The sequence below is a fragment of the Gastrolobium bilobum genome, unplaced genomic scaffold (assembly GCF_033153095.1).
Source record: "Gastrolobium bilobum isolate Gb01-03AN ecotype WA unplaced genomic scaffold, APGP_CSIRO_Gbil_v1 utg2184, whole genome shotgun sequence".
Lineage (NCBI taxonomy): Eukaryota > Viridiplantae > Streptophyta > Magnoliopsida > Fabales > Fabaceae > Gastrolobium > Gastrolobium bilobum.
The window spans coordinates 148,340-162,303 of NW_026899222.1; the positions used below are offsets into that span (position 1 = coordinate 148,340).

General features: G+C 33.5%; 2 protein-coding genes across 3 annotated transcripts; one reads left to right on the forward strand and one right to left on the reverse strand.

The window, feature by feature from the left end:
- The first annotated feature begins 696 nt into the window (after positions 1–696).
- On the forward strand, positions 697–2,702 carry LOC133288493 (protein transport protein SEC13 homolog B). Its single transcript, XM_061486264.1, has 2 exons — positions 697–938; positions 1,554–2,702. The coding sequence occupies exon 2, from the start codon at positions 1,558–1,560 to the stop codon at positions 2,461–2,463; it is 906 nt and encodes a 301-aa protein (XP_061342248.1). The 5' UTR covers positions 697–938; positions 1,554–1,557; the 3' UTR covers positions 2,464–2,702.
- A 5,544-nt stretch (positions 2,703–8,246) lies between these two features.
- Positions 8,247–9,702, reverse strand: LOC133288486 (ethylene-responsive transcription factor 3). Of its 2 annotated transcripts, none has more exons than XM_061486249.1 (2): positions 9,325–9,702; positions 8,247–9,230 (listed from the first exon to the last, which is right to left on the reverse strand). In XM_061486249.1, exon 2 carries the CDS (start codon positions 9,226–9,228, stop codon positions 8,584–8,586), a length of 645 nt encoding a protein of 214 aa, XP_061342233.1. In that variant the 5' UTR covers positions 9,229–9,230; positions 9,325–9,702; the 3' UTR covers positions 8,247–8,583. The 2 variants fall into 2 exon arrangements, with proteins under 2 accessions (XP_061342233.1, XP_061342232.1); XM_061486248.1 differs by having other exon boundaries at positions 8,247–9,243.
- Between the last annotated feature and the right edge of the window lie 4,262 nt (positions 9,703–13,964).

Here is a 13,964-nt window from a genome sequence, read left to right on the forward strand (position 1 = left end):
AAATAACATATTTTTGTGCCGAGAAAAACCGCGACCCATAGTGTGAAAAATCATTTTTTAAACTTCCAAAATTTCTCAAATATGGCTAAAAAAGTGATGTATTTGAGATAGATTATATTAAAATCTCGTTGGTTTGTTATTTTTGGGTTGTTTTGTAATGAAAATCACTCAAAAATATGCTATTTTTGAGTTTTGACGAAGCTCCCATGGCGGAACACGATTTCAAGCGGGTCAACCTGCCGAAGGAAGAAGAAAATACTGCAATAGAGAAATCGAAATCCTAGGGGTTAGAGTGAGATTGTGACTTGTGAGAGAAGCATCCTATTTATATTTCTTACTAAAAAAGTCTCACGAAATCAACACCAATAGAAAATTCATTAAATTCGTTAGATTTTGAATACCACAATATTATTTTTCCATTGTTTAAAATCTTGATTGAATACCAATGGATTTGGACGGATTCTAAAATAATCTTTTAAAATCCTAATCGAATACCACATGACTTTTATTCAATCCATTAAAATCTAAATTGAATACCAAGGAATTTTTTTATCTAAAAATAATTCATAAAAATTCTTTGAAATCTCAATCGAATAGATGCACTTAATTTCATCGTTAAACTAAATTCATAGTGGCTCGATAGAGATTAATTTTAAGAAATACCAAAAGCACAACATGCGGGAAAGAAGGGAGCCCAAAAAACAAAAAAAATAAAAAGGAAAACGAAACTGCAAGGGGTTATGTGATGTTGAACGTGGTGCTTTGTTTTTAATCTTAATCTGTATTTCGTGAAGCAGTAACCAAGCCTTTCCATCCCTGACCTGGATCCACTTTTTCTCTTCATTTCTTTCAGATCCAAGCTTTCTTATCTTCTCTTACACTCACCGCCAACTCCACTTCACACCGTACACGACACCTCCGGCGCCACCGCATCATAGGTACTTTCTCTCTCTCTCTCTCTCTCTCTCTCTGGATCTGTTCAATTTCTATATAGATCTTCACGCTTTCGTTTTTCCATCTTCCCCCGCTTTCCCTGTTCTCCTTATCGGTGTTTTTGATTTTGCGAATCGCTTAATACGTTTCTTCTGCCCATTTTGTAATCTCCGATATCAATGGGTATTCTCACCACCAATTTTTCTTTCTTAATTGTGGGATTTGCTCACAATGATGTCAAATAACCCTTGTTTTTTTTTTTTTTTTTGTTAAATCTTTGGTGCTCTCCATTTTGGAGCTGAGAGTTGAACATAGGGTTTTTGGGTATTATTATTTTGGTTCATGTGTTATTTTTGAATTGTTACTGAACCTTGAATTGTTGCTTGGTTGAGTAAAAGCTAACTTCCAGTAAGATAAGACACTTTCTTTTCAGTTGTAGTTGGAACATATATGTATTATTAGGTTGTTCTGAATCTTTGGATTATGGTTTTATCTTGCTATCTGATTTAAGATGAATTTTACAGCATTGGGAAGAAAAATGAACAGAAGGTTTAGCTCAGTTAAGTTTGCAAAATGTTTACTTGAAGCTAACTGTATAATGGTGTATGGGTTGATTGCAGAAATATGCCTTCTCAAAAGGTTGAAACGGGTCATCAAGACACAGTTCATGATGTTGCAATGGATTATTATGGCAAGAGGCTGGCTACAGCGTCGTCCGACCACACCATTAAGATAATTGGGGTGAGCAACACAGCCTCTCAGCATCTAGCAACTCTGACTGGTCATCAAGGACCAGTTTGGCAGGTAGCATGGGCTCACCCCAAATTTGGTTCTCTACTTGCCTCGTGTTCATACGATGGGCGTGTTATTATTTGGAAGGAGGGTAATCAAAATGAATGGACTCAAGCTCATGTATTTGATGACCACAAGTCATCCGTCAATTCAGTGGCTTGGGCGCCTCACGAGTTGGGTCTTTGCTTGGCTTGTGGTTCATCGGATGGGAATATCTCGGTTTTCACTGCAAGAGCAGATGGTGGCTGGGACACTTCAAGGATTGACCAAGCTCACCCTGTTGGTGTCACTTCTGTGTCATGGGCTCCCTCAATGGCACCTGGTGCTCTTGTTGGTGCTGGCTTGCTTGATCCGGTACACAAGCTGTGCTCAGGTGGTTGTGATAATACTGTGAAGGTATGGAAGCTCAACAATGGGCTCTGGAAGATGGACTGCTTCCCTGCTCTTCAGATGCATACAGATTGGGTTCGAGATGTTGCTTGGGCTCCCAATTTGGGGCTTCCTAAGTCTACTATTGCTAGTGCTTCACAGGATGGTAAAGTGATTATATGGACTGTGGCCAAGGAGGGAGATCAATGGGAAGGAAAGATTTTGAATGATTTCAAGACCCCTGTTTGGAGGGTTTCATGGTCATTGACTGGAAACATATTGGCTGTGGCTGATGGGAACAACAATGTTACATTATGGAAGGAAGCACTGGATGGGGAGTGGCAACAGGTGACAACTGTGGAACCGTAAAATCCAATTTTTTAATCTTGCTTGTTAATTTGAGATTATGGTTAGAAATTTCTTTTAAAAACATAATTGACATATTGTTTCTTTGCATATCATACAGTTGAGCAAGTGTGCTTCGTAATGCCTTTAGTTCCTTGAACTTTGTGATCCATTAACATTTTGTACTTGCAAGAATGAGGTTGAATAGCCTGAGTTGTTTTTTTCCTTTATAGATAAAAAGGATGTTTTTAAGGTATATATAATATGACAAATGTGATATTTCATAAGAATTTTGGACCTGTGTTATGTGATGTTACAACCAGATAAAGATTGAAAGAAACAGAAACGAAATTATATTCCAACTCCAGAAACAGTATTGAAATTACATTGTAAAAGGATGAACATACACTAGAGATTCTAATGTTCACAGATTGTTGAAGAAAGTGAGGAGAGGTTCAGAGGAGTTGGAGAATGGAGAGCCTCTGATCTCTTCGTGGAGCCCAAATCCCAAATTGTCCCAAAAGATGCCCTCTACCAGCTTTTCCCTCTCCTTATATCCCAATGCTCCTTTTCACTTTCTAAACACTTTCCATAACAACCCTCCCCTCATTTGCTTAGTCATCATCAAGAGGTTGTATCATGTGACTTGCATTAGTTTGTGGCCATTGCATTTATTTTTGGGACACACAATTTATAAATTATAAACACTGTTGCATATGAGGGCGAGCCTTGGAACAACGATAATGTTCTTCCTTTGTGACCGGAGAACAGTCTTTGTAAAAATGCAAAGATAAGATTGCATATAATCAACCCTCACCTATATCCTAGCAAAGTTGCAAAGCCCTTATGCACTGGGGTTTGTCCTTTAACTATGGGTGCATATCTGGGAAGGGGTTGTATTGTATCTTTATTATACAATTTATGGAGTCAGTACTTCATAACGCTTGTGGCTATTTCTGAATTCCATTGCTTTTGGGATTGAGTTTGATTAATAGTTTATGAAGGGTTTTCTTAAACATGAATTAGATGAAAAGTCATATAATGAAACATTAATGATATTTTTATAAGCTTAAATACTTCTCACTTATACATAAAAGTCATTAGATAACACACTGATCTAATTGTAACTTGCTGAATGGTTTAGACTTTAGATTGTGCATATACCTCCCGTTGTTTGTGCAAAGCATATATTCCCATAACTAAATTGGCCTTATGTTCCATCATGTGAGCCGAATGAATCTTTGCCAACCACAAGGATTCATATGACAAGCACCTACATTTTTCTTGTTTTCTTGCAAAATGAACATAGTTGAAGTAAAAAACAAATCATTCATTCTTCCTTTAGAAAATAGGAACAATGTTGGGCAAAGTAACAATTAACAAACATGCAACAAGTATAAACAATCCATGTCCCCCTTTTTTAATTTCTTGAATAGAGATAAAACATCTCTGTTGCACTAGATAGATTTTGCCAACTTACGGAAAATGTGACAAAAACAATGTTTCACGCCTCAATTCCTTTGTTATATATTGCAGCATAGAGACATAATCATTGCCAGTAACACTGTTCTACATCCATATAAAAGTGCATTATTTGTTATGATAATCGGTTCTCTTTTTCTTTCTTCACTTAAAGTTCTTTGTAAAATAGTTATCAAAATAAGATTTTGCCAACTGGATAATGACCTAGTTAGGCTGAGTTCGTTTTTTGTCTTCTTTTTTCTTTTAGCACTAAAAATTCAGTTTCCCGTTTGCCCTTTGGATTCTTAGTATATGGATAATGCCTAGCTTTACTCTGTTTTTTGTATTTTTTGTGAGAGGGGGGACTGACAAGAATAACTTTCTAACTCGACAAAGGAAAATGGCAGCAGTCACAATTGGATAAAAATGCATGTCTTTTGTCAAGATTCAAATGATATCCAAACGCCTAAACTTTGTTTTTATTGAAGGCAATGAAATCATGTATACAGGTACAGCCAGCTTATAGAAGAAGGCACATGCTGTGTAAGTTTACTAAATAATCTGAATACAGTAAACAAAAAAAACAAAAAACAGATAGAAAGAAGGGTGGAGGAAGAAGACGCAGTGACGAGACAGCACTTAATTCTATTGAATAATCTGAACCAATATTTTGATTAACGATAATGTTAAGATGAACCTCTTGAAATAAGCAATATCAATACCAAACTATTTCACAAACAAACGAATACATATATAATGTTCAAGTAGAATAAGTTTTCTTGAAATATGATCACATATACCAGCATATTGTCAGATAGAGGAGTAAGGAACGAAATCTACAGCTGAAATATCCAACATCATTTTACCAGCACCCATCCAAAAGACGGAGTCTACAATTTGATCCAACTGTGTGACATATTTTATTATCATTAGTATTAATAGAATTTTAAAGCCTCCGGAACGGAAGGATCAGAGAGCAAAGCTTGATTAATAGCAGAAAGTGAGTCCCTCTGCTCTTGTAATTGAAGTTCCAGTTGCTTCTCCCTAAGCCTCTCCTCTTCGCTAGTCAGTGCTCCCACACAATAGAACTACTCCCTAACCACGTTTGTTCCGAAACAATTTTGAAGATATTCTTTATTAGTTTGATAAATTTACTAAACAAGACCAGAAAAACCTTAAATATAGACCAAAAAATTATTATTCTATACAATTTATTTGGAACGAAATAATTGTACTTTAATTTTGTATCTCGTCGGGAATATGATTCAAAATAATTTTGTTTGTCGGCCAGATTTTAATTAGAGATGACGTTTGGTAGAGGAGAAAAAAAAATTTATCCGAAAATCTCGATTTTAAAAAATAGGATAAAAATATTCAACTTACGATAATATTTGAAAATTAAAAATTAAAAAAAATTCAGTTTCTTGATAATCTTACAAAATACCTTGTACCAAACTCCTTGTGGAATAAGAACAAGTAAAAGAAGAATCACATGATTTATCCCCTTTTTTCGATAAAAATTAGTTTAGCCGCGTAAAGATCTAAGGAAATGCTTTGAATTTAAAGTATGGTGTAAAACAAAATTCGCATATCCAGATCAAGTAGATATTGTCGCAAGTCTCAACTCCTTAATATTTTCAGCGTCTCGAATGAGTATCACATTCTTGTTGATCATAGCTAGATTATGCATCTTAAAAAAATTAATAATAATCATAATATTCCCAAAGTAATAGTATATTTGAGTTAATAAAACGGGTTAATCCAATCCATCTCACTCCGTATTTACCCCGCCAAAAATGGGACGGAGTAAGTTGACGTGTTATTGCTGAGTGAATTAGAAATATCAATTCACCCAACTTTAAGGTGGATTGACAGTTCAACTGGACTAAAAAATAAAAATGTTGAAAAAAATAATATTAATTCTAATCTCTCATTTCTAATCTCTAACATCTAAATATTTCTCAAGTTTAAAACATGCATCAAACAAATAAGTAAAAGACAAAAGAATGATCTAAGCCAATAATTTCATTTAACTTAACTACAGAAACCATAACTTAAGATTATTTAATAATCTAGTGTAATAATATCAAGCTTGTGAATATTTGCAAATAAACACATAATTCATATTATATTTAGAATTTCATGAGCATCTAGTTTGATTTGTATAGATACTAGCATTTAAATTCAAAAACAAGCTCAAGTCTCCTTTCTTTTTTATGTTAATTTCTTTTTCTGCAAAATCAGAAGTCAAAAAAAAAAAATTCCCAATGAAATAATAGCATTACACCCTAAAAGAAATGATTTTATCTTACATAATAGTCATTTACATAAACCAACTAAATCGTCATCTAACATTTAATAATTTTTTAAATAAATAACCCCTGCAAGTTGACTTGCTTGTCCCGTCTCTATTCTCTAACCCGTTTATATGCCTAAAAGGTTATGGTGAGTTGGCGGATTGAAATACACAACCCAACCTATCTCATTTTGACGGATTAATGGGTTGACCCGTTGGGTTCAAACCCCTTCATCAATTCTATATTCGATTCACTTAGGCTTCAAATTTCTTTGTGGGACAGGCTTATCGGCCCACTAAGTTGCCTCTGTCGGATGGAACATGTTTGTTGACCACAAATCTCTTGGCCAGCATCAACTCCTTCCTTCATAGTTCACACTTAATTCCCACTTGCCCTCACCCCTAATTTGAGGGGTAAGACAAGAGTCGAGGAAACGAGACACAAAGTTGTTCCGCCTTTGAGAATAAAATACCCGCAATTAAGAGGCAGTCCAAGTCTGAACACATCCAGTTAAGAAATTAAGATACCTACTCTACCCTCTAATCACAATCCATGGTATTTCAGAACATGTATTCCCATCACCAAATCCATTATTGGAAATCTGAATACAAAGAATGAATCAACGATGGAGCGGTTGACATCTACCAGCATTGTACCATCTAATAATGGTTGCATAAAAAGCCTAGTCATAAAGAAATCAATATTGCAATCATCTAAGAGAGCTTCATATACAAATAGTAGTGGGCATACAATCACAGAGCATTAAAAAAAAAAAAAAAAAAAAAGGAATATGATAGACATCACACGGTTATTGTTTCTTTTGTGGCTGGAATATTACAGAATTATTCTCGGCTGATAGAAACAGCAACTGGCGAACAATTTAACAATCCAAGGAAAAGCATCAATAAGTCATGCTTCACAAATTTTCTCCAACAAGTTGTATGGCAACTAATGATCGCATTCCTATGGTGTTGATCGATCCTCACAAAAGGGAAATTTTGCGTGTGATTGCTAGACAAGGCAATAAGTGGCACCAAGGTGGGAATGCAGAAATGGTTTGGCTGCAACATGTAAAGTGGATACAGGCCTTAATCAAGATTGCAGGCCAATGTAAGGGGTCACTTCAAACGCAGAGTGCGCGTTTGGTTAAGTTGGCGTTAGTTGCCGCTTTTGACTTTTCAGAAATCTCTTCCATTTCATTTTATTATTTTGCTATTGAATGAAAACAAAAACTTGAACAAACGTACCATCCCTGCGGTTTCTAGAAGAGCCACGTTCATTACAGTGAGTGGGGCAGGAAAATTCAAGGAAACCAAAATTTCTTACAAGACAAAAACCATCTCTCAACACAGCACCTTCCTCTCTTTTTAAGATTTTCGGATCAGCAATCAAAGACAAGCCACAAGTCTAAGCAGAAGAGAAAGCAAGTAAGGTTTTCATCATTCAAACTTGCTAACATCGCATTTCACTGAAGTTAGGTTCGTCTGTTAAAAAGTTAATTCCCTCTCAGCTTGACAAAGCCATGAATCATGGAATTGAGATGGATTGATACCTTTCTTTCACAATAGAATTTACAGACATTTCAAATCATAATTCGAAGGAAGAAAGACATCACAAAAGAAAAAGGAAACCATTTCTCTACACCTAATCATTCACACCAAAGATCTAAATAACCCACCCAACCAAACAGTTTGAGTGCTATAGGAGGCAAAATGATAGTTCTTTTACTGTTAACAATTGCTCCCAAAATAAGAAAAGATTGGAAGAAATGATCACCGTCTACATCATTTACCAAACAAAGTTACTTTGAAAAGCTCTCGCGGTTAGACTTGGCCATAAAGGTAATAAAAAAAAAAATCAAAACTAAAATAAAACCATATGATATCCGAAAAGCTATGTCTCTCCCTTATCATCTAGATCTAGCCATTTACACACAGAATCAATTAAACTCAATACGGTGCAAAAAAAGAGAGCCAAATCAGAAATAGAAACCAATTTTCTAAAAGTAAAAGAGAACTGGCACATGGAGAACAACTAAATCTAACTTCGTTAGAGTAGTAACACTGAATTCCTTGACTAGTATTATACATACATACATACAGAGAGGGAGCAATGCAAAACCCACATTGGATACCCACAACAAACAGATCATAATTACTTTCCCTTTTTTTGTTTTCATATTCCGAGAAAATTAAAATAAAAAAAGGAAAAAGAAAACACCATGGTCCATCACACTCTCACAGAATTAAGATCGTATTACCATAATCTTATATCTGATCATTCATGTTCATTTTTCAATTTTTTTTTTTACCGCAAAAATTAACAAAAATTGAAGTGGAGGAAAAGAAAGATTAAAAATTTTAAAAATTATTTCTTTGACGAACAATCAAAGGCAGAGTGCCAGGTCAGCATCATCCAACGGCGGTGCATTTAGATCGAAAGTGAACGGCGGACGAAACGACGACGAAGCGATGTTGTAACCGTCACCGTCACCGTCGTCGACCACCGACGAGGAGGAATCGCAGTCGCTGTGGCAGTCTTCGGGAACGACAGGGGGAGTTCGGGGATATCTGCGGTTGATCGTCAACAACGGCTTCACGGCGGCTGAGGAGGGAGGGCGGGGGCCACTGAAAGATTCAACGGTGCTGCTCATACCACTGGAGGTGGGTCTCTGAGGGTTATTAACCTGGTGTTCTTGGAAACCACCGTTGGTGGCGGTGTAGAAGAAAGGATCGGTGGTGGGGCGGTGGTTGTGGTAACAGAAAGGGGAAAGTGGAAAATTGGTTTTGGCCTTGGGTCCACGGAGGGTGCGAGCGGCGGCGTCGTAAGCTCGAGCAGCTTCCTCGGCGGAATCAAAGGTTCCAAGCCACACCCTCGCTTTCTTCAACGGATCTCTGATCTCCGCCGCGAACCTCCCCCATGGTCTCTTCCTCACTCCACGGTACCGAGGCTCTTTTAATATCGTCCTCGGCACGGATCCGTTCAGCTCCTTCTTCTCCGCCGCCGCCGCTCCTCCTCTGCCCCTCCTCATGGCTGCCGAACCAATCTAATCAAAAGGGTGTTCGGGAAATGAATGGAAAAAAGAGGAACCCAGATTTACCCAAAAAGAAAAGATGCAATCTTGTACCTCAAAGAGACATCTCAGAGTGTGCAGTATTAATGGGTTTTTCACAGAGCATGGATATTGGGGATAAGATGAGGACACAGATGAAAGAATAATGAAGGTGGGAGAGAGAGAGAGAGACAGAAATAGAGAGAGAGAGAGAGAGTTCTCTTCTTCTTCTTCTTCTCCTTCTCCTCCTTCAGCTGGACACAGAAATATATTAATAATAAAATGGTTGTGAAGCGTGTTAGCTTCTTTCTTCTATGTGAATTTCTCTGGCTCTGTCTGTCTCAAATGCCATTTCTTTTCTTTTTTTTCTTTTTTTTTTTTAATTTTTTTTTTTCCTTTCTTTCTCGATTCCTTACCTTACCTTTCTGGCATCCTTCTTCGACTGACCTCTTTGTCTTGCTTTCTTTATCCCCTTCTTTATTATTTTGTTCCTCTCTTCAAATATGTACGGTCTGTGTCACTCAGTTCTGCTTTTTTTTAAATATTTTGTAAAATAATTACGAAAATAAGTGTTTTTTTTAAGTTAAAAAAAAATTGATAAATTCTTTAAATTTGATTTTAAAAATAATAAAACAGTTATATAGTTTTCTAAAAAGAATTATAAAACAAATTTTATTAAACCGGGTGTTTTATTTTTTTTCAAAAACCAAAAAATCATTTTTAAATGTATCTTTTTTATAATTATTTGTTATTTATTTTTCCTTTTTAGTAGGAGTGTTCGCGGTCTGGATTGAATCAGTTTTGGAAACAAAAATTATCCGATCTAATCCCTTCGGTTTGATCGTATAATCATCCATTCGGTTTTCAAATCCGATCCAATCCAATCCAATTTTTTTTCGTTTTGGATTTGATTGTTTTCGGTTTTTTAAAAATCCTGAAATTTATTTCATGATTATTGTGCAAATAACATCTTTTGTATATATTGGCTTTGTAATTTTTTTCTTTTGAAATACAGAAACATTCGTAAACTATAATATAATTTTTTTTTAGTAATGAGATATGAAGCTCTACAAAGATAAAATTTTGTTGATGAGATGTGAATAGATTTTTTTCTTTGGTTTAGTTAATTGGTTAATTGGTCTTAGGTTTAAAATTTTTTGGACTATGATTGAGAAAAGACCCAAGTAGGTAGAGGGGAATCAATATATTGGATCAGTTTGGATTGGATCGGTTTTTATCAACCCATTCAAAAATCGATCCAATCCGATTAAAATTTGAGGTTTTTTTTTTCGATTTTCAATTTATTCGATGATCGATTTTTCGATTCGGTCAACGATTTGTATCGATTTGAACCGGTTGATGAACACCTTTACTTTTTAGTAAACGAGTTAATACTTTAGTTTGATTCTTTTAAAAAAAATAAACGTAACGGTTAAAATTAGAATATCATAATTTATGTTCAAATTTGCCTTGGACACGAAAACCAAATCCGTTTGTGTAATGGCGAGAAGGCCCTCGCAGTTTCTAGGGGGTAAACTTGCAATGCGTTGGTTGGTGTACTTTTCATTTGGTGAGGTCTCTTTCATGATATCTTATCTCTCTCTTTATTTTTTTATTTTTATTTTTTTTCTGCTTACTTTTTTCAGTGGGCAGTGGGCACACACAGAATGGTAAAATGCTCAGATGATCTTGTCTGTATATTAAATCGTAATAAATAAATTTTCCTAACCTGTGAAGCAATATATTTCGATTTTTGGACAGATATTACGACAATTTCTACTAATTAATAAATTTTCCTTTTTCCAAAAAAAGAAAGATCGTATTCTTATTCATTCATTTCAATTATGTCGGCTGAGGGAGAACGACGCACCCGATTGAGCCATGCGTGAGTGTTATTCAAAGCCGGCCAAAATATTCTTTTTTTCTATTTGCAATTTTCAATAGGAATTTTTTTTTTTTTTTTGTAAGCATTTTCAATAACTTTACTGATTGGTGGTGTGAACCAACTTTCTATTTTATTTTTAGGGTTCGTTTGTAAGTTATCTGTAATAAGCCTAATACGACGTCGTTTTGAAACAGAAATCATGATATTTTTATAATTTTAATTTATTTTAGGACTATAATAGTCTTTGTATTTATAATTTTTTAAGATTTCAATCTCAAAATGACGTCATTTTGAGAATAAATACAAATAACTTATGTACATTAATTGCAGAAACATTTTTTCCTTATTTTTTATTAAAAAAAACAGCAGTGTTACTAGCGTGTGAACCATAGCTGTTTTTTACGTTCTAACACTGTAATATCCTTATTAATTATTTGTACGAATTAAACCTACCATATCATGACTTGTAAAAAAATAGTCAAAAAAACAAAAAACAAAACAGACATGTAAGTTTTTAAATAGGTATTAATGACCTCCATTTTGGATTCAAAACATTTAAGATTTCCCAATTAAGAGATTGGAATATTTTAGGATTATATTTTTTTAAAATTGTAAAAATGCTTATTGAATCTATAATTGATTGTAAAAATGTTAATATTTTGATGTGATGTATAAGCTCTGATAATATAAACTTGTATTATATGTTATGACATTTTTAATTATTTGGTGTGAACATCGTATAGTACAAGATTATATTGAAGAATCACTTAATACATAAAAATGATGTATAACTTAATCATGTCTAAGAAGATGAGATTATACTTGATAAGGGATTAATGTATTAGCATTGTTGACAAGTGGAATTCTCAAGAATTAATATATTATTTTAATATTAATATATTAAAATAAAAAATAATATTTCAATATATTAATTTTTAAAATATTGGAAGTTTTTATTTTTATAAAAATTAATATTTTTTGAACAAACTAATCCATAGATTTATATAAAAATTAATATCATATGACATATTAGGAAAAACTATATAAATTATTTATTAAATGATATTTTGTCAAAAATATTTATTTTTATTCTATCTAGTATTATACAGTGCATTACCAAACACTGGATGATATTATCTTATACAATACGTTATCTTATAAAATATAATGTCAAATGCTGGATAATATTAAAATTTAATCAGATCTTATACAATCAAATCTTGTATTATAAAATCTTATAATATTAGGTCTTATCATTTATTATGCATCAAAACCTGCTTTAAGCAACATAATAGCTTACAAAACATGTTTTACATAATTAATGCTTAATGTTCTAGTTTTCTCTTCTTCTTTTTCAAGAATCAAAGAATAAAAACAGTGTCCTTTTATTGTATTCATCTAATGTTTATAAATTTAGAAAATTAAAGAGTTCTTATGTTTTGTGTTCAAAAGTTGTCCAAAAATATTAACCAGGCTAAAATTTTAAAATGTAAGCATTGTTAAACAACACATTGTGTTTTCTAATGTTGTCATAAATTTCGGTGTCTTAATTGATCTATTTTAATTTTGTAAGAGGAACTTAGTAAAAGAAAACATTCAATAGTGTATAAGATCAAAGTAATGATCTATTTCAATTTGGTCTAGATGAATTTTGATTTATGCATAATTCAAGAAAAAATGGACTATTATATGTACACAACATATATATAAAGACAGACAATAAGTCAATTATCAAAGAAAGAAGATTTGAAAGGAAAAGACAAGCAGAAAAAAGAAAGAGAATAATGCAAGTTGATATGCTCACTCATTTCACGTGACCCCATTAATTTTATTTTCTTTGCATTTTTGGTTCCTTTGTATTCCCTCCAAGGTATGCTTGAACCTGGCTTCTAATAATGCAAATGCTCCTCCCCCCAATCCGTGTCCGGTGTCTCTATGGCTAAACCCTTCCATGCCCTCTCCTAAAAATTAAAAAGAAAATTAGTATATCATGTCATCAATTTCCGTGTATTTCCAAAAATAGCCACGTTTTATGACCGCATCGTTCCATTGACCAACTTATTATATACATAGTTGTAATTTTGAAATAAAGATGGTGGTAACTGGTAACCTCAGTGATTACCAATTTTGTCCCATAAAATTATTATTTAGTTTTATATACATATGACCCAGATTGTGTTTGATTATTTCCGTCGAATAAGTAATATGGTGTGAGTACTCTAATTCCATCAAGTATAAATTAGGTGCATTAATGTTACCACTAAATCAATGTTATTTTTTTATTTTTTATTCTGTAATACATCAATGTTATTTTTTGGTTATGATATTTTTGTGATTATATTCATTCCACACTTTTATATTAATTTAATTTGACCAATGACTAACTGATTAAATTAATAAATCATTAACTTAATATCCCAATCGAACATCAATAGGGAGTTAATAACACTAATTAGACATTAATTTATATATTGAACAGAGAGAATGATCCGTTTACAAATTTTTTTTTACAAATTTTTGCAAATTATACTATGTACTTTCAGAAATACATAATATAATCTAGTTACTTTCGAGAATACATAATGTAGTTTTTAAATAAAAAATTTGTAAACATAACCCTTCCAATTGAGCAAAATTGATTATGTACAACGAAGTAGCTTGTTTGCTATATTGACTAAACTTAAATTAAAGGCCAATAATGGCTGATCTGAGATCATTTCAAATTGAAGTTTTTTTTTAAGAAGTGTAACATCTTGCTGCCGTTTTCTATAATATATCAATCAAACAGATCCTTATAACCAAGACGGGTGTTTGGCACGGGGAATATTTT

Excerpts from the sequence above, each read along its gene's own strand:
- LOC133288486 (XM_061486249.1), bottom strand. The coding sequence starts at position 9,228 with ATGAGGAGGGGCAGAGGAGGAGCGGCGGCGGCGGAGAAGAAGGAGCTG.
- LOC133288493 (XM_061486264.1), top strand. The coding sequence starts at position 1,558 with ATGCCTTCTCAAAAGGTTGAAACGGGTCATCAAGACACAGTTCATGAT.